Here is a 22,778-nt window from a genome sequence, read left to right as displayed (position 1 = left end):
GTGGGTATGAATTTGCCTGTTTGGCGCTATCGAGGAGGTGAGTCGTCTGATTTCAGCTTAATTTATTATTCAAAGTCTGTAGCTAGTAGGCGATGACCGAGAATCGAATCTCATTCGCACCGTGAAACCTATTTCAGCCAAGTTGATCTCGTGTACACTAACTTTGAATGGTGAAAGCTGGTTAAAATGCAAAATTGAAACTAAAACGGGTAGTCTCTGAATGCTAAATTTCAGTTGAATTTGATTTATTCGTGTGTCACGAGTAAAGAAAATTTTCTCAGTTTGAATTCCGAGACAACGGTTAAAGTCTGATAAAATATATCATTAAAAACGCGAGATAATGTAGCTTTAACAGGAGTCCTGAGTGTAACATATCACATATCAAGACAAAAAATAAAATTTATAACAATAAGATGCTGGAGGCTTGAGTAGTAAGGATCATCAGAACGCGAAAAACGCTATCCAAAATTTCATTGCATACTAGATACGTCTTTGCCAGGGGGGGGGAGGGGAATTATTCCAGCGATACAGACGTATGCAACCTCCTTTTGTCACTGACTGACAGATTAAAAAACAATGCTTTTAAGTGCACTTTCAATTACTTTTTTACCGAGTTGTTTTGCGCCTTTATCGCTGACAATCTGCAGATGGTTATAACTTATTTATAAAATGCAAAACCGATAAGAAAGATGAACTGTGTATATATTGCACCTTACGTGCATGAATTTAAAGGAGATCACCCCAACTAAAAGTAACAGGCCTGAACAATTTTGAGATATAAGTTTTCCGTTTTATATCCTTAATATTATTGTTTTCATGCTACTTGATAAAAAACAAGCCAAGCACATCATTTACGCGATGCAACGTTAATGGAAGTTGACGCCCACTCTTCCAAACCGAACTCATTTCCCTTTGTTACTGTAGCAATGGTTTCTTGGGTGAAATACGGATAAACAGATGTTTACGAAAAGGAAAATTGGCGCAGTAAAATTTAAGCTTTAGATGAACATGAATTATGCAAAATTTCAAATCAAAATAATGTTCAAAGCTAGCCGGTTATTTGAGTAAAGGTCTAGACATCTTTTTCATTTTTAGGCGCATTTATGGTAGTCATGCGAATGCCGGCGATAAGGTAAGATATATTGACAAATTCATGGTATTGATTGCTACTTACAAAGATAGCCTGTCAGTCATCGCGTTGTAGCAAGCAATCAGATTGCTAAATTCTTTAACTTATGCAAGGTTCAACCAGTTAAAACTGTTTCAAGTATCTTCAATTTTATTTTTCAGCGTTGGGCTGCAGTCGTTGCCATATCTAACAAAAAATTTCTTTTTTTTTGCAATGCCAAACAGGAGCATTCACTATTTATAATTTACGGTTCACAAGCGGTGACCACCGATTAACTCGTGAAGATGATAAAGTTGAATTGCATTAAATGGTAATCGGCTTTTTCAAAGTCTGGTTATATAATAAACAAATACCTTAATCCTTGATACGTTTGTGCGTTCTAAGTATTAGCTAGTTCTAAGTATTAGCTGGCAACTAATTTCCTCCAAAGATTAAGCACCAAAACATATAACTTAGTTTCCTCCTTTTCCGAGTTGTGAAATTTTAGTGTTATATATGTGAAAATATTGTTGCTACAGTGCATGCAACCCCCCCAAAAATTTGCTTATTGCCAAAAAACAATATTCGTTATGCCTGATGCGAGCTCCATAAAACATTAAGTAGCTGACAATGTTTAGTTGATTACTTACTCTAAAAGAAATGATATGAAAAAAATTGGCTGAAGAACGATATCTCCATTCAGATCAGGTGGTTTTATATCGTAGTTCGCTTTGTCAGGGCAATATATCAGGCACAGCTAGCCTACTTTTCCACACATGGTTTATTTATAAGCAACTGACTCGGAGTCTCTGTTGTAATTTTTCCTGGTTTATGTAGGTTTGATGAACTTGCTTGCCGAAGCCGCACGCCGGTTTCTTTAGAATCGAATCCCCTAACGGAAGAAATGACTGTTTTCTTCAGCGATGGCATGTTGAAGAAAATTAAAACATTCTAATGCATTTGTTGAATACATTTATTTGAATCACAAACGTTACCTTACATTTTAATGTGCCTTGGTAACATTGCTCTTACACCAGGGGCACCCATCGAGAACATAGTTCAAAACCATATAAAGATAGCACCGTTGAACGTATTTTAGTATTTAAACGGTAGATAGGCATATTTTTATCCCCCTAAAATTTTTTTACCTGTTCGGATTTCCTAGCTGAAAGTCTAGTGATCCGAAAGTTATAGGGATCGAACTTACCTTTTCGAAAAAAATCCAGCCAGAGAAGGGCTCCCGAAAATTCTAGGTGACCTTTTTAGAGTAAAAATCCGTTAAAAATGAACAATTATACCATTTTTTAGATATGCGAAAATCCTAGGAAAGGCAGGCAAGCAAAAAATTTACATGAATGTTCCGAAAATTCTAGATCTCGCCAACAGATATTTTAACGAAATATTCCGTTGGGTGCCCCTGTTACACGTCTTACAGCAGGTATATCTTTCTTCTTAGCTTACCGCTACAGTAAGTTACATTATTTACAACACGTTAACTAACAATAAAATACGTTATTGCTATTTTGTCATTTATTTGCTATTACGAATGGCATATATTTCTGTTGATTTGTCCTTCTTGTCATCAAGTCAACATCAACATCCCATGATGCACAACGGTCAACTGAACAAGACTGTCCTTCATCCCAGTTATAACAGGACTGATGATTGCCGTGGAGACGGTAAAAACGCCTCTTGTGTAATTGATATAGGTAGGGAAGGCGTCAAGACCGCAAGTCCCTGACATGCAGGTCCTGTCTGATTCATGTTTTACGTTTTCTTACTGGTCTTTACATATTTATCATACGTCGTTGGGCGGATAAGCCCAACCTACAATCACGGCCAGAACGGTTGAGACACTTTGCTAATTTTCACCAATTTTGGTACTAAAGCTCATTTTTGTTAATCCCAAGCTTGCCAGTCAAGGCATTTGCGAAAATCTGTAAAAATGTGTTTGTCTCAACTGGTTTCGTCCGGGATTGTAGTTTCCAATGCCCTAAAGAAAGGTACGGGCACCCTCTCTTTTTCTTAATTAGACCGCCGAGCATGAAGCGCAAAAAGGAGCGAGTGCTTAGCTGGCCGACGAAAATCTTAGGGAGAGACGCACAAAAAGCGTGTCGCACCGGGATTTCTCACTTCCATTTTTCCACTGGCGCTTGTTTTTGCTTCTTTTTCCCCTGGCGCTTGTTTTTCTTCGCGTGTTTCCTCCGAGAGCGTTTTAACGAGCTACGGCTCCTAAGCTCTTCGTGTATAAATAAATTATGTCTTATGTCTTATGTCTGTCTTATATAGAGAGAACGTGGTTGTGGATTGGCACCCCTGACACAAGTCACTTGATTTGCAACTTGGTAAAAGGGAAAAAATTCCTAAAGAATCCAATAATTTCTTTAGTGTCAAGCTTTGCATCTAGGATTTGTGCCAACGTTAAAATTTTACCAGATAACACATTGCCAGCTGATAGATATGTAAACTGAAGTCAAAATTGTACTCATTGTCAACAGTATAATGATTTAATTATGTTGTGCCATTAGGTTCCGTTAATAACGCGGAAGAATGCGAGATAAATGTGGCAGTGGTCATAGTGGTAGTTCTGGTGATCGTGGCTTGGTTTATTGGCTACCTCTTTCTTCAAAAGGTAGAAGAGAGAAAAGAAAAGACTAAAAATTCAGTGAGGGAAAAGAGAAGAACATTCGCAGTACGCCGTGAGCAAGACAACGGTCACTGATGATTCCATAAGCTGGCTGAACTTCAATTCACTTCAAGGAATGAAACTGTACGGAGAGATTGATATATTTGCAGTAAATTATTTTATAAAGACAATGTAAATCACCAATCGATCTAATGGATCTATAAAAATACCGATTTTTTCATTCCATGAGTTAAGCAATATAATTTTTCACCTCATCCGAGACAACAAAGTTCGGAGTGCATCAAAGTATACAGTAAATGCGTAGTTAATTCTAAAAGGTTAAGACGAAACAACAAAACGGCTGAAAAATTGTATCGTTTTGTGTCTTTTATTTCGTTATTGTGTTATATATCGAACAACATGCTTAGAAAATCTTCTGTAAAGCGTGCATGTAAATCAAACGTGAAAAAGAGCAACAGTATTACTTATACACCCAAATTAAATTAGCATATTTGATTTCAGTAATATACTCTAGGCCTTGTTCATGTTGGACCGGTCCCGTGTGGTTTCTTTCCGAGATTGGAGGTCTGTTTACTTCGGACTGCTCCTTTGATGAGCGCCTGTTCACACAGAGCAAGTAAGATACCGGATCAACATGAGTCAATACGCTATTTATACAAGTTATTCATGCGCAAAATAAAGGAAAGGGTTTCGAACCGGTTCTATTTGGACGGATAACGTGTCAACATGGCCAAAGTATCTCGACCGATTTTTAAAACGGGCCTTTAAAGGGCAAACATAACCTAACCAAGCAATGCCTCTTTGATTTGTTAGTTTTTAAACAAACCGAACTATACATAAGATAGCGAAATATGTAAATAATGAAAAGTAAATATTGAACATTATCGTGGAATTGAAAATTCCGTCTAGGGAATCGACAACGGCAAATTTTTCTGTTTGCAAATCAAAGTCATTTATGCGAGGAACCAATTACACTTGCGTTATACCCCAATCTCCTGTTCCAAGGGCACGTGCTGTTTTAGCTACAGTATAGGCAACTGTTTAAAAGAAATTTCGTCTGAGAACAAGATCTGCTCTATTCCGGAGAATAAGAAAGTAAAATGAGTGCACAAATTGTAATTAAACTTAAAAGACCGCTCAATTTTCTTCTTTCAGTTGCGTTTTTTACTGTTGTTGGATCTCCTTTGGCTGTAGAAACTGCTGACGTCATCACCTCAGGTGGAGCCGTTTGAGCAATAGCTGTGAAGATAATGAGAAATAAGTTAAAGAGATAAAAAAGTCGAGATTACAGTCAGGTTTTCGTACGAAAGTACACGTACATTGGTAGTTATAGCTGTGAATTTTGAGTGGGCCTTAGTGGCTGCTGAAATTGAAAGACTTGATCTTGAAAAAGCGCCACACAGTAAATACAAAAAAAAGGGAAGCCACGATCCATGCGGCCCACACTGCCGTATGCCGTATGGAGCGTATGCCGGTTTCCGTAGCATTAAGCGGCTAGGAATATTTCTACTTCCGCCCAATTGGGATGCTAGTCCATTGCAGGGTTCCCCCCAGCATTACGCCGCCTGTACCCATTTATACACCTGGGTGGAGAGAGGCACTATGAGAGTAAATTGTCTTTCCCAGGATACAACACAAGTGACCCCGGCCGGGGCTCGAACTCGGACCGCTCGATCCGGAGTCCGGCGCATTAGGCCACCGCTCCTCCCATGCACACAAATACGGTGGCAGTAAAATGGACGTGCAAGGTGCACGTTTTTCTCCATTACACCTTGACAAAGGCTAAACTAACGGGAAGAAATTAAATCGCCCACATACATCAAGTGGTCGATTTTCAGATGAGCCTGAAGGAAAGGCAACACTTCCCGCCGGAAAAAAAATAAGAAAAAAAAAAAACAAAAAAAATTAAATCAAGGAATAAAAGGAATGAAAAGGAAAAAAAAAGGAAAAAATATTATAAAAGTGGCCTCCCTTCTGTCGGGAATTGTTGTCGATCCCAAGCTAGATCGTTTTTGTCTCGCATTTCTAGTTAGAAACGTTCTACCAATTCTAGCTGACGTGGTTGTTGTTTTTTCTACAAATCCTGCTGCTGCTATGGTTTACTCTGAAGTGTTCTTTTTTCCCTAACGTTTGCAGTTTCACAGAATTCAATTACAAACCTTTAATGTTTCCGTTTAAGCTTAAAATATGTGGTACAATTCAAAATACCTTACCTGTTTCTATACTCTCGGTAGTGACGCCATCCTTAGAACTTACTGGCTCTTTTGTTGTTGATTGGGTCCATGGACAGTGGCCAGGAGGAATTGAGTCCCCTGAGAGGTCGAAAAAGGAAAAACAAAATAAGTAAAGAGATATTGCGGTGTTACTGCGATAGTTTAGTGGAGCGTTAATTTCCGCGACCTTAATTTCCATTATTTTGGTCCCAATTTCTCGATACAGTCCAGACGTTCTAGACTCCTAGGGAAAAAAACATTATTTCTTCAGAGTGGAAAACTACCGGGGTCACTGAAACTGTGAAGAACGTTCGAAATGGTCAGATTCCATCGCTTAACCCATACGTTTGGGTAAAGAATCACGAACACTGTTTCCGTCTCGGATTATACGCCTATAGCTAGTGTTGAAATAAACTTGTTCCTTTTGTCTCAACAAAATTTTTTCTTTGCATACGTCGTGTTAATTTCCTTAATTTACTTTATTGGGAAGTAATTTTTCCTTTGATTCTCGTTAATATAAGTCGCGTTAATTTCAAATACCTTAATTAACACAAGCGTTAATTTCCTATAATAAGGTAAAGCAGATTCCATTAAAGGTCTTTAAAGCATGCATGATTAATAATTATTACAAAGTGACCAAGCACCTCAACCATTACTTACATCCGTCCAAGGATACAAGAGTGTACACTGCTTCGAATCCTTTTTTATTTGACTGACTGTCCGATTTAAACTTTACCACAATATTCGGGTCAATCACGTCTTTTACTTCCCATTCCCCTGATGGTATGGTTCCGCATTTCTTGCTTGAAAAGTCCTTGCTGTCAGCAACCTTTATGGATGGAAATGAAATTTTGAAAACGAAGTATTGACTGCGTATATTCAAGAACAATTACTTGTTTAATTCTTGCAAATATATTTTACTATTTAAAGAAAGCGTTCTACGGTTAGAAAACTATGATTAAAGAAAACCCCGGCTGTCCTGAGTTTTGAGTTACCAGTGTCGTTCAGTACAAATTTTGGCACAAACGTTTCACAAAGGGGAAATTGTGTGACATTGTAAGATCCAAAATGGCAGCAGGTGGGAAATATAAAACCCAAAATATCTGATACCCAATCCAAATTTTTGGTACAGTTGAAAAATATGTCTTTTGATTTCAACACATTTTCGGTTTAAACTTTATTTTCAAGATTTCAAAGACTGATAAATTGCATGACGATTTGCGTGAAGACTTTGAATTTAAAACTCTCAAGCTTGGATTAAACTATATTTTTGTCTTCCTCCATATGATAAAGAGTTGTGAAAGCTTTTATTAACCCTATACCTTTATTAAAATTAAGAGACAGATTGCAGCTGAGAATATTAAAATGTTACCTGAAGAGACTTACTTCAACATAATCACATGTACAAGAGCTTCCACATTCTTCGAGGTCAAACTCCAGGAAAGTTAGGTAAATCTTGTAACCTGCAGGAATCGAAATATTCCAGCCACACTGTGCATCGCCGGGATAGTTTGAAGGGAAATTTGGACTGGAAAATCTTCCGCTCGCGTTCGTCAGCTGTATCATTTGGGAACATGCTATAGAAAGCAATAAAAAAGAATGTATTTATAAGTGAATGTACAAAACGGACGTGCGAACGAACGATCGTTCGATTGATCGAACAAACAAGCCAACGAAGGAAGGGACAGTGGAGTGGACAGATAAACAAGATGAAATGAGATGTGATGAAAAAAGCAAAGACCGGATAAATAAGAGGAGAGGAAAGGAGAGACGAGAAAAGAAGGGGAAAGGAGAGGAGCGGGGAGGGGTGTGGAGGGTATGGGAGGGAAAGGGAGGGGAGGAGACGAGAGCAGAGGAGAGGAGAGGAGAAGAGAAGAAAGGAGAGGAGAAGAGAGGAGAGGAGAGGAGAGGAGAGGAGAAGAGAAGAAAGGAGAGGAGAAGAGAGTAGAGGAGAGGAGAGGAGAAGAGAAGAAAGGAGAGGAGAAGAGAGGAGAGGAGAGGAGAGGAGAAGAGAGCAGAGGAGAGGAGAGGAGAAGAGAAGAAAGGAGAGGAGAAGAGAGGAGAGGAGAGGAGACAGGAGAGGAGAGGAGACAAGCGGAGAGGAGAGGAAAGGGCGGGGGGGGGGGGGGAAGAGGAGAAGAAAGGGAAGGAAAATAAAGGAGAGGGGAGTGTAGGGGAGGAAAGGGGAGCATAGGAGAGGATAGGAGACGGCAAGAGAGGAGACGAGACGAGACAAAAGAGAAGAGGAGAGAAGGGAGGAATAGGCAGGAGACCAGAAGATTCCTGAGAGAAGGGAAAACAAGGAAGTGAAGGGACTAACCTCCATCAAGGGGTACACTTTGATATTTAGCTACGAATCCCTTTGAAGTGTACTGCCCATCCGTTGACATAGACAAAGAAATTTTGTTTTCCAGTGAAATGAAGGGGATCACATCAGATCCCGAGCAGAGTTGCTTCGAGTTAAACGCCTCACTGATAACCAGCCTATCGCAATCGCATGGCATACCAGTCGTGCAGACACCAAGGCATATCCGGTAAAATACGAGGATAAGTCGGGTTCCTGATGGACCTGTTATATTCCATGAGCACTCCATGTCATTGGGATAGTTAGATGGATAGAAAGGACTTGACAAAGTTCCTTCAGTTCCGTTGGAAATGACATTTTTAGGACAAACTGCGTGGTTTGGAAAAAGTGAAAAATAAAAATAATAAAATACAAATACAAACTCTGAATAAAAAATCCTGATCATAATTCAAATTCTCTTGAATGGTATCATTCTTTCAAGTTTTAATGATCTCTTCGAGAGCCTCTTTTTATGCGTGATGTTTTTATTAATTAAGATGTGTAAATATTGCATTCCGACTACAGCATAATGGAAGTACTATCTACCCTAATGTAAAAGACTAAAAGAACTCCTCCAAGCCCTGGCCTACAAGGAAGTCTTAAGTGGGCTTGGCATTAGAGAGTTATGACGAAGGGGCAAACCAACACACAAAACCATAAGATAGTCCTGAGGCCAGAAAATGACTTACAAGATTGATCCAGCAGCTTCTTGAAAGACGCTTCAAAAGAGTTGCTCGGTTGTGTTGATTTGTATTCCACCCACAGCTGTGTTCCACTTGAGCGAAAGACAGAGGGACCAGGGTTTGAGTTGCAAAACTTTTTCAAGAGAGTACTTGAGCTGCTTGCACCATCTCGAATCTTGATTGTAAGTGGTAACAAGGAATATAAAGAAGCAAACAAAAATAAAGAAACATTTTCTAACTGAAGCAAAACAAACTACACACTATAGCAGCAGCTCTTACATTACGGGCCTGTGTGGCTGAATTAGAAATATATGACATTACTTTATTTGCAATTTTGGTTTTACACTGCAGAAGTATTGACAGAAATATAGTTAACTCGGTAAAAAAAGAAAAAAACCCTTTAATTTTCTGCCGTTGGGCAGCCAGTACCTTAAAGAAGAAGCAGGAGGAGGAGGAAGAAGAGGAAAAGGAGGAGGACCACAACAACAACAACAAAACAAGCAAACAAACAACGACAACAACAACAATAAGAACAACAAAAACGTTGTCATCTTCCTCACAACAGTCAATTAGTCAATTATATAGGATAAATCAAGTACCTCGATCGTTTGCATGTCAGTTAACATGTAACAGTATATGACTGCGGTGACTGCTTTGACTTATATATATCCCGCATCTATGTTTACTCCTTTATAAATTTAAAATAGACTTGTCGTAAATCACTTTCCATAAGTTCTATGGACAGCTAGAAATCATTGATCGGCCTACAAGCCATGAAGCTGGGCCATCATGGCATGTTGTTCGAAAAACGATTAACACTAACCCAGGATTAAAAGTTTTTCAAGGGTTCAATTTTATATTGTAAAAAATGTTCTTACTGCTTGTTTGAGATAAGTCGACGTCAAAACTGGAGGAAAAAAAGCCCTGCCTACAACGTTACAATAAAACAAAAACGAGGTACTTACTTGTATGTAATCATTAGCACAGTTTGTATTTCCAATGGAGCCGACATTTTTCTGTGTTATGGTGAGTTCAACTGTGTAGTTTTCGGGTATTGTGATGACCCATGAACACGTGAAGGCATCACTAGCTCTGATCACTCGATCACCGTCGTACGGTACCTGTGCATTGTTTGAGCACTCTGAAAAACAGTTTAATTTGAATATCAGAAATTACAACCCACCCATTAATTTTCCGTGCGCTTATTGGACAAAACGCATCACGTGGTACAAAATCGGACGACGGGTATCAGCGAATATAGCCCGTCCGATTTGATATCCGTCGCCCGATTTTGTATGGTCAGCACAAATTCTAACTTTTAATGAAATCTCAGAATTAAAAAATCACGTAAACCAATCAACTTTTCTTTCAACCACAGTTACGCCAGGTTTATTACGTAGGTTTTTTTTCTGGCGATAAAGCACGTTGTAGAAATTAAAAGGAGGGTTATATAATAAATAAACCCCTTTCTTGCTTGCTGGTATATTGGAGGATAATGCCCTTGCCTGAAAGATTGTCCTCAAAATTTCACAATTGCCCTCGAAGCTTCGCTTCTCGGTTCATTTTTCGACAATCTTTCAGCCTCGGACATTATCTTCCAATATGCTAGCCGGCTGAAGGGGTTTATTTACTAATTAACAAATTAACTACCGTCTAACTTTTGAAGATGAATTGTTCAACAATGACACGAGCATGGGACAAAGAAGTTTAACTTTTGAATGGCAGTGTAACTGTAATAGATCAATGCCAAGTAAATAGAAGAATAACCTCAATAGACTAATAACAAAGTAGAAAACAACACAAAAAAGTTAACAAATAATTATGAAAAAAACACTACCCGTCAAATAAAACATTTGGTAAAAAATATAGCAAAATAACCTAGGCAAAGGAATTAAAGCAGTAGATATTTTGGCATAACAACGAAAGTTCAGGTAAAGGTGAATACATACCAAAGGCGAGGAAACACTTCGTTTGCACAGCAATGAAAATAAGTGCTATTAAATAAGATAATACAAATTAGCAAATTACAATCAAAAATGTCATAGGGAAGAATCGTGTCATCATTTGATAGTTATGTTCTCAGACTGCATTTTTTACGGTATCATTCATGATCATAAGGTAAAACAATCGAAGATAAAAAAGAAACTTACCAAAAATCCAACGCATTATTTATCTAAAACTTCATTCCTGTGATTAAAAAAATAAAAAATACGATAAAACAACAACTGGAAACGATCTTATTGGTTCTGCAGAGCTAACAAGTGGAGGGAAAGGAAAGCCAGCTTTGGAAAATTCACGTTGGATTCTTGAATGTATGAGAGAATGGGTCTGGTTCAAAACAGTGTCAACCCCTTGATACTGAAGATCAGTGCCTGGTTGTTTTTGAAAGCTAATATTAACACCTCTTGAAACACTGTTATTTATTTTCACTTTATTTTTTTTTGTAGTCAAATAAAAACATGTAGAATAATAATTACAAAAAAATATGAGTAATTTATAACTGTTTTGTCTTATTAATATATAAATCGGAGTGAAAGCGAAGGGAGTAAGCCCCCCAATACATTTATTTAAGTAACCAGCCGCCATGCCCTTGTTTATTTTTCCCATTATGCCCTTCTTTCACTTCATGTAATACACACAATGAAACATACTGCTCCCTACTTCTCTACATGACATTCACCATTGAATATTTAAGTGAAATTGAAATTAAATTACCCATAAATTTAAGTTAAGCAAGTTGCGGTTTGTCTATGATCTTCCGACGGCAAAGTAGTCTAGAGACCTCACAAAGAAGTTCGTTTTCTCTGCTCCTTCGTCGAGGTTATTCCAGCTATTTGTTCGTGCATAATTTATTTATTCGCTGTATTCATAGTGCAGTCGAACTTGTCAGGCCTTCAATGACCGACTGAAGACAGCCTGCCAACATAAACGATTTCTTTCTAGACGTTTACTTTGCGAAAATTTAACAAAGAAGAAGATTTACTTTCAAAACAAGAACGTTACCTTGTATACAAACAATAGTCAGTATAAGTTTTAGATATACAAAAATACAGACCTAAGGCCGGCCACAGCAAGTGCTGTTGTAAAGTTTTGGCAAATACCTAACATCAAACAGTTTTAGAAGAGCCTATATCGGATTTAAGTGTCGACGAATCGTTGCCTTAATGAACCAGGCATTAATCCCATCCTTCCAGTAGATAGCATTAGTATTTTTTAGTAAAACGAGTCGACGAGTGCTATAACACTAGGTCTACATTAAAGTAAACAAACTCTTGCTATCGCGCGTATTCGAATAATACATTTATCTGATGCCATGTTTGAGAGATTCAGCTCGTTAAATTACGTTTATAGAGCCAAACCTACCTTCCGTCAGATCCCCATAGCAAACATCTGAGGTTTCATGCGGTTGTATCAGAGGAGTGAACTACATATATAAGTAATAAATACAGTGTTGTAGTTAAGCTGCTTGCGTGACTACAGCCTTTTCAACTGGTATGTGTTTTCATTTGAATTGCTAATGCGTGATAACATAACAGTTTGCAAATCAAATAATTAAATTTGGAACGCCTTACACGTGTACGTCAATGAATATATTTATTAACGCACAGGTATACGAAAACGTCCAAACGTTTACTGACCGAAATCGCTTCAAACGGGCTTAACTTTTTTGTATAGAATATTTTGGGTTTATGCCGTGGACTGATGCCGAGACGTTGCTTTTATGAAGAGAAGACCATTCGGAGTTTCTCGTTCATGGATGTAAGCCCTTTGACCTAGGTCTCGAATATATACCACTTAAAACAAAACTGTTCCGTTCCGACACAAACCTTTATAAATTGGGTATAACTTAAGTCTTGAGACTGGGTGGCCTTTTGATAACGTCTGCTTGATGGATTTCGGGAGTAAAAAAAAAGGAATACAAACGGTCCGTAAGTTAAGTCCATTAGGTCCATTAGTCTCTGTAAAAAGGTTCGGAAAAAGGTTTTTCTTCACTCTAAACCCAGTCACTGATTTAAGATTATAAGTATATTTAGCGACTTAAGTTTTAACGTTGAAATATTATTTTTGAGCCTAATTATTCCGACTAATTGCCAAGGTTTCTTAATCTTACCAAACTTGGTAAAGAACCCAATTTGCACAAATATTTGCCACATTTCTCAGTAAAGCAAGCAAAGATCGATAGCGAATAGTTTGCAATTTTTAGCCATTTAAAATCGTTTTACGAATTTAATTTGTGTTAGCTGTCTTGTATTTTGTTTTAGAATGGTGAATTCTAACGATTTAGATGTCTGGCCACTTAACGTGCTTGTGAAAATAATACCGTTTCCACTGAGACATGCAGAATTTCTAGTACTGTGATCTTTTTCTGCCGTTATATATAATTTGTCGTGCGTTTGAGTTTGGGCAAAATGTCTGACTCATTACACTAAAAGCGCACATACATCAGTAACAAATGCTTTTAGAGGACCATTTTGCAAGCAGTATTTTCGCGAAAGCATTCGCCTTTGTCCGATCGACGTGAATAAATTTTCTTACTGATCCCCAGGCAAAAAGCATATAATAGTGCTCACCATTTCAATGCTGCCAATCACCAGAGTCGAATTGTCATCAATAACCAATAAAATAAGACCACATGTTTACCATCTTTCACACCGTCAATTTGGTTTTTTAAATCACCGCCCTGTAGACTTTGAGTATTCAACATTGATAAAATTATTCAAAGAACATCTAAGGTAAGTTAGATCTCAGAAGTCTCCCAGATACTGCACAGACTGCCGTTAAGGGTAAGACAAGCGCTCATCGTGTAATGCGTATGTAGTTAATAGGGATTTTTAGATCGGAGAACAAGTGCTAAAAGCTTTCATGTATCTCATTTCACAGCAATGAGGTGCCGATAGTCTCCGTCAACTTGCGAGTGCGCGCGTGTGGTCAAAACAGTCTCGTCTCACAATTGCCGCCTACATGTACTATAAAAGCTGCTGATTGGACTTCCAGAGAAAAAGGGACTGTACGCCGTCCACTAAGTTAATACCTCTTCTACGCTAGATGTATGACAAAATGAAATAATTGAATTTGAAACGCCTTACACGTGTACGTCAATGAGTATATCTATTAACGCACAGGTATACGAAAACGTCCAAACGTTTGCTCACCGAAATCGCTTCAAACGGGCTTAACGAGCTGGCTAAAAAGAAATAATTTAACCGCGCAACAGCGGAAGTCATTTTTTTCAAGAATATTTTGGGTTTATGCCGTGGACTGATGCCGAGACGTTGCTTTTATGAAGAGAAGACCATTCGGAGTTTCTCGTTCATGGATGTAAGCCCTTTGACCTAGGTCTCGAATATATACCACTTAAAACAAAACTGTTCCGTTCGGACACAAACCTTTATAAATTGGGTATAACTGAAGTCTTGAGACTGGGTGGCCTTTTGATAACGTCTGCTTGTTGGATTTCGGGAGAAAAAAAAGGAATACAAACGGTCCATAAGTTGAAGCTGTCTCTGTAAAAACGGTTCCGAAAAAGGTTTTCCTTCACTCTAAACCCTGTCAACGATTTAAGATTATAAGTATATTCAGCGACTTAAGTTTTAACGTTGAAATATTATTTTAGAGCCTAATTATTCCGAATAATTGCCAAGGTTTCTTATAACCTGACTAAGCTTGGCAGAGAACCCAATTTGCACAAATATTTGCCACATTTCTCAGTAAGGCATGCAAAGATCAATACCGAATAATTCGCAATTTGTAGCCATTTAAAATCGTTTTACGAATTTTATTTGTGTTAGCTGTCTTGTATTTTTGTTTTAAAAAGGTGAATTCTAACGATTAAGATGTCTGGCCACTCAACGTGCTTGTGAAAATCAATACCGTTTCCATAGCCTGCGTAGCAGGCGCCGTAGTCTCGAGCGCGCGTATGGGAAACACGAAAGGCGCGAGGGGGCCACGCGAGGAAAAAATCGCACTCTTTTAAACGCGCTAAAAAAGAACACAGACGCCAGCTACGCAGGCTACTTCGGCACGTGTTGTGAACAAGATGCTGCTTTAATTTGCGAATGTGTTATTTAGTTTCATTTACCTTACCTTATTATTTACAAGTTTAAAATTTAACCAAGAAAATCATTTGAAAATGCAGTGTTCAAGCAATCAAAAATTAATTAAATACAGCTCAAAAGAAATATACTTATCCCCCCCCCCCCCCACAGGGAGACTCTAAATAAAAAGATTACTGTACATTTCCCCGTGCTTGTGATGAGCATTTGTTTCTTGGACCGAAGGGGAGCCTTGTTGACTAGCACTGTTCTTGTCTTTCCCTCTGATTGCGGGCCCAAGAGAGGCCCGCAATCCTAATCTTGACAGTGACCAGCAGATTGCGTACAACGCGTGCGCGCTACGTTTATAACAGGCCAGCTCAATATGAAGTTGAAAATTTTGTTCTTCCACCAAGAACGGTCAGAATGCGAAAAATGTATCAATCACGAAAATTTGTCGCAGCATCGGAAGTTGAAAATCTGTTCTTCAAGAACGATTAGAATGTAAAAAATGTGTTATTCTCAACAGTTCGTCACACAAGATGGAGGCTTCTGTCACATGGAAGATTTCAAACTTTTGTTTTGCAGACGTTGTTTAGGCGTTGCTTTTGAGGAGATTTGCTGTAATTGTATCAGATAAACCACGGCGAAACGAATGATTCCAACAACGGTTTAATCTCGGGAAATCCCTTAAAACACTGACAACATAGCGAGTTTAACGACCGAAAAAGTTCACAAGAACTTGCAGGCGCATGCTCAGAACGAACGAATCAGAAGCGAGGAGTGTGGCGTCACTTGCTTGAGACGCGCGCGCTAGGTTAAAAATGCTCGCTCAAATGACGAATTCAACTACTTGAGTCCGCGAATAAATGCAAGGAAATAACTGTGCTAAATTGCATCCAGAACCAATTCAATAAACAGTTACAAAATACTAGGAATAGTTGACGGATAGCGATTTTTGTTTTGGCCGTTAACTATAAGTAGACACTGACTGGAAAGGTAGGCTGTTTTAAAGTTATTCCGGTGATCCTGCTTTAGTACACGGTCGCATAGTTGAACTCGTCATCTGAGCGCGCGCGTTTTCAAAAGTGCTGCCAAATATGGTTTTCCCACAAATTTCGGTGGAAAAACTGGCGCATGCGCGTCCTGAAATCTCTCTTCACGCGCCTGGCTTCAGCCCCTATAAAGGGCGCGCGGAAGAGAGAGTTTAGGGACTGGACTAATAACTTGCACAATAACCCGTACACTATATCAGGTTCCGTACTTGAACTCACTTGCCCTCCCTCCCCCCCCCCTTCCTCCCGAATAAAAGTTGCTACATCACGTGTTCATCTTGCGGTATTGTTTGCTATGATTTCATTTTTTCGGCTTTTCAGATCTCTTCAAGTGAAGTTCTGTTCTTGTTTTTACACGATGAAATACGCTGTTATATTTTCGCTGGTTTTCCTTGCAGCCGTCATTGTCATGGCAAAGGTTCCATTCAAAATGAACAACAGAGGTAAGGACGTTGTGCACAATATCTTTAAAAACGGGTGAAAGTGTTATGTCGGTCACAGATGACAAGTCTTTCAAAATTTAGCTTATTTTCTTTACCTTTGTCATTTGCCTCGTGCCTCATTCTTTACAATCTTTTGTAAACTTTTGTTTGAGGGTAACTTTTACAAAACATTGTACATGTCTTTTGTGTGTGTCTCTCTATCTTATCCATCCATAGCAGTATGTGGATTTTTCGTCCATATGAATTTAAAATTAAAAACATCCTTACTTTACGTACGATTGGCTGTTCTACAAGAGTTTGGTGCTCTTTTTGTTCAGAAAGAGGAAAATTGAAATGAGGAGATCTTTCACAATTTTAATCTGCAACATGCTTAAACTTTTTGTTTTCTGCTTGAAAAGTTCATTGTAATTAACTATAGCATGAGCACTTCAAAATACGAAAACAGATTAAATTTAATTCAAAGGCTCGCTGTCCATCAAAATTATTCTGACTTTTTACCACACATAAGCTTCAGTTTAACTACTGTGACATTAATTTACCTTTTTTTTTAATGTTTTTTGTAAATACGTCTCCACTACGGGGATATTTTAATCATAATAGCCATCTTTATCATTATAACGCAAAAAAAAAATAAATTGTTGTTGAATTGATACTCATTTTGTGTCTTTTTTTTGGGATCATGTTAACATTTACTAATATACTTTCGATTTTCAGGTGGTGGGAAGAAACCGGACTTTAATCCCGTCATTTCTAGCGATGCTGGTAAACATGCACTTATTCATAAAAATTGACCATTTTTGTAACTACGTCTCCACTACAGGGAATTTTTTTTTTTTTATCACAAGAGCCATCTTTACCATTATAATGCACACACGCATAGTAAGCACGAAAATACGGTCTGCTAGTGCTGCAAAAACAAGCACCTTTCTCGGTTAAAAAATGCCTTTAACTTTGATATCAAGGATAGAAATAAAGTCTGAAAAAGAGATCGAATGCGCCTGACGGCTATAGGAAGATTTTTTTTTATCATAAGAGCCATCTTTACCATTATATCGCACACACGCATAGTAAGCTCGAAAATACTGTTTGCTAGTGCTGCAAAAACAAGTACCTTTCTCGGTTCAAAAATGCCTTTGACTTTGATATCAAGGATAGAAATAAAGTCCGAAAAAGAGATCGAATACGCCTGACGGCTCACCGGTGCAGGCGCTATACTTGGGTTTCTGCAGTTTTGAATGAATTGGCCGTAAGTAGTGCTATTCCCCCTGCAGCTGTATTGGATGTCAGTCCATCACAGACTACCCCCAGCATTTTTCCAAGTTACCATACACAATTGGCAGGTACCTTTTATTTAAAACTTGTCGGACCAAAACCATTATTTTTCTCACCCCCTGGCTGCCAGCACTATGGAAAATAAATCGGCTTTATTTAACGAGGGTTGCACGTGACAGGACACTGGAGAACCAGGAGAAAAACCCTCGAAGCAAGGACGAGAACCAACAACAAACTCAACCCACATATGACTCTGCTCCCGGAGTCAAACCCGGGCCACGTCGGCGGGAAGCGAGCGCTCTCACCACTGCGCTATCTGCCTGATCCCTAAACTACACGTATATTTACTAACACAATTTCATTTCACTCAGGGAAATGTTATCTTTGTGGATACCGTTATATCCAACTCGCATGTTATTGCCCAGAAGTGGCGAGGTGTCATTCTTTGGGCTGCCCTTTGCCCGATGAATGTGTCTACCTTTGTTTATAACCGGTAGGTGTTTGTCAAATCAGTCGGGCAATGTACATTTTGAGTTGCTTTAAGGGGGGTCCTTGTTAGGGACCGGTCATTATATATCGCCTGGGGGGGGAGCGGAGGATTTTGGGATAAACATGGTGAAATTTAGGTGATCCCCCCTTTAAACGTTATTCCATGAAGTGATCCCCCCTCATTCCTATTGATAACTTTCGTGATCCCCCCTCGATGTCTTTGCACCCATATTCAGTTACCAGTTATGGAGCCCTTGCAAAAATATCTTCTGCCAAACCAACACTCCACGAAATTGAATTTTTTTTTAACAGCATAGCCAACAGATTTACGAGTCTGTGTTTCGTCATAAGTAATCTGGGTTTATCAGGAACTAGCTGCTTGAACAACAGCAAATGCGATGGGCGCTAAGCTTGATAAGATAGAGGAGCTGTCAAACAGCGCGAATAATTTTCTAAAGAGTGAGAAATACGGAGTGTGCCAAAACATCAATAAGTAAATTTCAGGCATAATAAAGAGTTGCATTTGAAGGCGATGAGTTCGCCTATTTAGAAAAAGCACAAAGACTGCGCTGTACCCGAAACCTCAGTTCGCTCCTACAGGTTTACAAGAGCGCAGATCAATCCCCAGGAAAGGCGACAAATGCTTCATGTTTAAAGCAGCTACGTCGCGGACAACGCATCTTGAAAAAAGTGGCAAGTTTTTTCAAGTTTGTTGTTTGTAATCCGTCCTAATCTTCGTCAGTGGAAACCAACCTCGTTATTTTCGCCTTTTTATTACTCCTTTGTTGTTCTTCTTTGTTAGAACACTATTATTTTGAGGTTTCCTTCTGTTTGGAAGTAATCAAAAAAATTACGTAGACTGCCGTGACATTGCTCCTTTAAACAAACATGCTATTTCACAATGTTTCAGTCTTCAGGGGTTATGGCTCACAATTTAGAATTCACCTGTCATGTTCAAAGATGAATATTAGCTAAGCACGTTGTTAAACGAAAAATATAAAAGTGTTAAAACAAAACGTTCTAGATATAAATTGAAATGTGCACATTCCCAAGTGTGACAGCTTCCGTTTTTTTTAAATAAAGTTGTGTTAGAACAAATTGAGACCGCAAATGCAATCATATCCCAGTAGAAAGGGCGCATTTATTTTGTATGCTCTCAAACTTGCATTATCCAAACAGATTTGAGTGGTCCCGCATCTGAATCCTGCCAAAAATTTCAGTGATTCCCCCTTTTGGGCCCTCCGCTACGACTGTTCCCCCCTTCTGTTCATCTATAATTCAAGTGATCATCCCCAAAATCCTCCGCTCCCCCCAGGCGATAAATAATGACCGGTCCCTTAACTACAGATTTAGGGCAGTTGCTAAGGAATTGCTCAAGATGATTTTTGGTGGCAAGCTATTTTGGAGCGTTCGGCAATGCTAAACGGGGATATTTTGGTGGGGAGGACAACTGTATATATATATAAAAAATTGATATTGCGCGCGTAACTAGTGCCAGTCTCAAACCGCGCGCTAGAATTTAAAATCCCTAAAACTTTTGAGAGAAAAGTAAAGATCCAATTTTTTTCAAAGAATTAGAGATAACATATCCTTCTTCATAATCCTTCGTATGGAATAACCATTTACATGTAAAAATGGGACGCTACTGAAGAAAGTCTGAAAATACGAGACTTAATTACTTCATAACTTTAATAATAACAGAAGTACATAATCTAGAAGTCCACATCTAGCATTGGGGCGCGTGCTATCGGATTTGCGTGTGTGCTATTTTTAGAACATCCTTGCGCGCGAGAAAGTGCTGTGTGACCTTGCCACTCAGAAAACAAATTAAAACTAAAAAAAAAATTATTCAAAAATACTCTGAAATAAAGGCAAATCATCGACCTAATTTTATGAGGTCTGTGATGGAAAAACATCCGATTATAAGATGGAAAAAGTTGCTTTCCGTTCGCATTGATAAACTCCCTAAATTTAATATTATACAGGCAATTTATGCGTGCTCGAAGGGCGAACAAAAAAAACATAGAAAACGCAACCTTTGGTAAAATAAAATATTTATTTTTGGTTAAAGAAAGTATGATTCGCTTTGCTGAACGTCTTGACATCAACAAAATTATGGTGTCTTGCTTCTGAGCTACAAAAACAACCACGACTCGAAGATCGTTTGGGGTTAACTCGTTTTCTGAATTTCGATATAAGCTTATTGCTATTTAAACTGAAAATTGTTTGGGAATATTTTTGGAAAGTGAGCGATACAACAATTGAAATCACATCATTTTCATTGGCCATTCTTTTTAACTCAAACGTTTTGACAGTCGTAGAAGTCTTAAATAGTGATTTCAACCGTCTGTTGAAATTTAAAGTTTGTAGGCAAGTGAAAAGCAACCCGTCGCCGGTTTCCATAGACGAGCTCACAAAACAAACATGAGGAACTTTCGTATTTTAACGAGAGAGTTATGAACATAAGTACCTTAAACGTTCATATGGAAAGTATGTCCTTATTAAGTTTCGTCGTATTTAATTACTGAACAACAAATAGAAAATTTATAATTTATTTATTTGCAGCGCCGGCAGCAAGACAAGAAATAAACTAGCTGCACACTTTGAATTAGTCGAAAAGCATGAATGTAATCATGATTGTTCAGTGAATTTAACTCGTATTTTCATTTATATATAAACAAGTACATTGCCTTGAAGCTCTCAGATTTACTTCTCGAAAAAAAGCTCCAATTTCCGAATCCGAAAACCAGGTCATTAGGCTTGCATTTCGAAAATGCGGTATACTCGAACTTCCCTTGCAATTGTTTGAGTTCAGGTCTAGAAATTATGCTTTCATCGCTCTGCACGCATAAGGTCTACAAAGACACCATTTAGAACCACAAAAATAGTCACTTAAGTCTTTCTTTTTCTTGTCTAGCCGTCCTGTCCTTATACTTTGAAAAAGGGTTTGATCGTGAAGCCGATGTTGTTGTCACATGAATCAAGTACCTTGTTTATAGTCGTCGCGCTCGATTTTAATTAACTGCTCCAGGGACAGCCGGAATTTTCCACAATAGCAATAAACCTGTGCCAGGATGTAAAAAGACATCTTCAATATGTAAAAGCTGTCTTTTTCTCTTGTGTTCCATTCATCTAAAGTGTCTTAACATTTTGAATTTGAGTCGAAGCAGTCAGTTTCTTTTTCGCTCGCTGCCATCTGCCCATCTCCACTCTGATCTGACTCCAAAACACAACACATTTTACTGGATGCTCCAATTTTTTTAGCGACTTCAATGCTGTCATCATCGACAGAAGAGGAGACCAGTGATTCGAATCCGGTAGGTTAAATCCTTGGCTAAATGCACGTTTTGATAAACAACAACTTGAGCAGTAAGAAATATCGTGGTGCCGTTCGCTTGTTTTCAGCAGTTCGGCTCTTCTTGCTCAACTTCAAAAATTTGTTCAACCAATCAATGCGCGCTGTTCGCGGCAAAAGCCGCCTACGCCATTTTCTCGCGCGATTCGCGCTCGAGGCTAGATCTAAAAATAGCCCACACGCGAATCTGATAGCACAAGACCCATTACCAAAGATGTGGACTTCTGGATTATGTACTTCTGATCATAATGCGAATTTCCCAAAAACCATACGAAGTATTAAGCACATGAACATTCTTCATCTGTTGGCACTGATTTTAATTTTTAGATCTATACGCCCTTTGAGTTTAGGTTTTTTTCTATTCCGGTCACGTGACTTGTCAAATATGGCCGTGTTTTGAGACTTTTGAAGGACTCTTCAACAATAATAATAATAATAATAATAATAACTTTTTTCAAGTGTCAGGGTAAGTATTTAGCTTACAGAAGCTAATTGGGGACACTACTGCGCTACAATATATTAAGATTTAAAATATACAGTTAAGAATACGAAATCAATAGAACACAGTTGTGCAAAACACTTATCCGTGGGAGGTTTGGTTTCCAAAATTTGACGGTCAGAAATCTTTCTTAGCAACAAATTGGTAGTTAAGAAGGTCCCCCCTTAAACTACTACCAGCAAAACGCATAGAGTCAATTAGTTATTAAATAAACCTGGGACTAGATTTACAGCCGTTTAATTCGTGAGCCCGCATTCCTTGCGCTTGACATCCAGATTTCCAAACGGCTGTAAATCTATTCTGGCACGTACGTGCATTAGGGATGCTTTAAAGGAAAATGGCCATTAATCAATATCAGGAGCCATTATGGCCGCTGTCAATATGAGTTATCGTAAATTTATTAACAAACTGCCTTTCCCTCCCTTTCAGATCCCACTGAGCTTTCTTAAGACGACGGACCTACCACGGATGCAAAGTCATCATATATCAGTTTAACGAGATTGAAATAAAATAAAACTATGTTTAGAGCATTCAATGTTGCAAAATTTAGTTTATGGCAGAAATGTATAACTAACTATAACACAATTAAAGTAAAGCGCGCGTTCTGATTGGTTAATTTAGCGTCTACTATTTGCCCA

General features: G+C 38.4%; 2 protein-coding genes and 1 long non-coding RNA gene across 4 annotated transcripts; 2 read left to right on the top strand and 1 right to left on the bottom strand.

The window, feature by feature from the left end:
* The first annotated feature begins 925 nt into the window (after positions 1 to 925).
* LOC144644685 (uncharacterized) lies at positions 926 to 3,954 on the top strand. 2 transcript variants are annotated; one of them, XM_078504220.1, is made up of 3 exons: positions 926 to 1,132; positions 2,696 to 2,787; positions 3,637 to 3,954. In XM_078504220.1, the coding sequence occupies exons 1-3, from the start codon at positions 1,104 to 1,106 to the stop codon at positions 3,828 to 3,830; spliced, it is 315 nt and encodes a 104-aa protein (XP_078360346.1). In that variant the 5' UTR covers positions 926 to 1,103; the 3' UTR covers positions 3,831 to 3,954. The 2 variants fall into 2 exon arrangements, with proteins under 2 accessions (XP_078360346.1, XP_078360345.1); XM_078504219.1 differs by having other exon boundaries at positions 2,696 to 2,817.
* A 149-nt stretch (positions 3,955 to 4,103) lies between these two features.
* LOC144644658 (CUB domain-containing protein 2-like) lies at positions 4,104 to 14,197 on the bottom strand. The gene is made up of 11 exons (XM_078504190.1): positions 14,149 to 14,197; positions 12,359 to 12,419; positions 11,146 to 11,182; positions 10,945 to 10,989; positions 9,961 to 10,136; positions 9,002 to 9,170; positions 8,289 to 8,642; positions 7,355 to 7,545; positions 6,629 to 6,797; positions 5,969 to 6,067; positions 4,104 to 4,994 (listed from the first exon to the last, which is right to left on the bottom strand). The coding sequence occupies exons 3-11, from the start codon at positions 11,159 to 11,161 to the stop codon at positions 4,831 to 4,833; spliced, it is 1,383 nt and encodes a 460-aa protein (XP_078360316.1). The 5' UTR covers positions 11,162 to 11,182; positions 12,359 to 12,419; positions 14,149 to 14,197; the 3' UTR covers positions 4,104 to 4,830.
* LOC144644689 (uncharacterized) lies at positions 13,660 to 22,670 on the top strand. The gene is made up of 5 exons (XR_013569164.1): positions 13,660 to 13,728; positions 16,404 to 16,525; positions 17,240 to 17,287; positions 18,169 to 18,290; positions 22,570 to 22,670. It is a non-coding gene; the product is annotated as an uncharacterized LOC144644689 (long non-coding RNA).
* The last annotated feature ends 108 nt before the right edge of the window (positions 22,671 to 22,778 follow it).

The sequence above is a fragment of the Oculina patagonica genome, chromosome 2, assembly GCF_052425735.1.
Source record: "Oculina patagonica isolate OP01 chromosome 2, crgOcupat, whole genome shotgun sequence".
Lineage (NCBI taxonomy): Eukaryota > Metazoa > Cnidaria > Anthozoa > Scleractinia > Oculinidae > Oculina > Oculina patagonica.
The sequence above is the reverse complement of the archived record's forward strand: the minus strand, read 5'-3'. Positions and strand labels throughout refer to the sequence as shown.

What these genes read in the sequence shown, in the direction of transcription:
- LOC144644685 (XM_078504219.1), top strand. Translation starts at nt 1,104, where the DNA reads ATGGTAGTCATGCGAATGCCGGCGATAAG. An exon ending in ATGCGAATGCCGGCGATAAG is followed by an intron (nt 1,133 to 2,695) that starts GTAAGATATATT and finishes CTTGTCATCAAG; the next exon opens with TCAACATCAACATCCCATGA. An exon ending in CTCTTGTGTAATTGATATAG is followed by an intron (nt 2,818 to 3,636) that starts GTAGGGAAGGCG and finishes TTGTGCCATTAG; the next exon opens with GTTCCGTTAATAACGCGGAA.
- LOC144644658 (XM_078504190.1), bottom strand. An exon ending in GTGCTAATGATTACATACAA is followed by an intron (nt 9,171 to 9,960) that starts GTAAGTACCTCG and finishes CTTACAATCAAG; the next exon opens with ATTCGAGATGGTGCAAGCAG. An exon ending in GAAGCTGCTGGATCAATCTT is followed by an intron (nt 8,643 to 9,001) that starts GTAAGTCATTTT and finishes CAAACCACGCAG; the next exon opens with TTTGTCCTAAAAATGTCATT.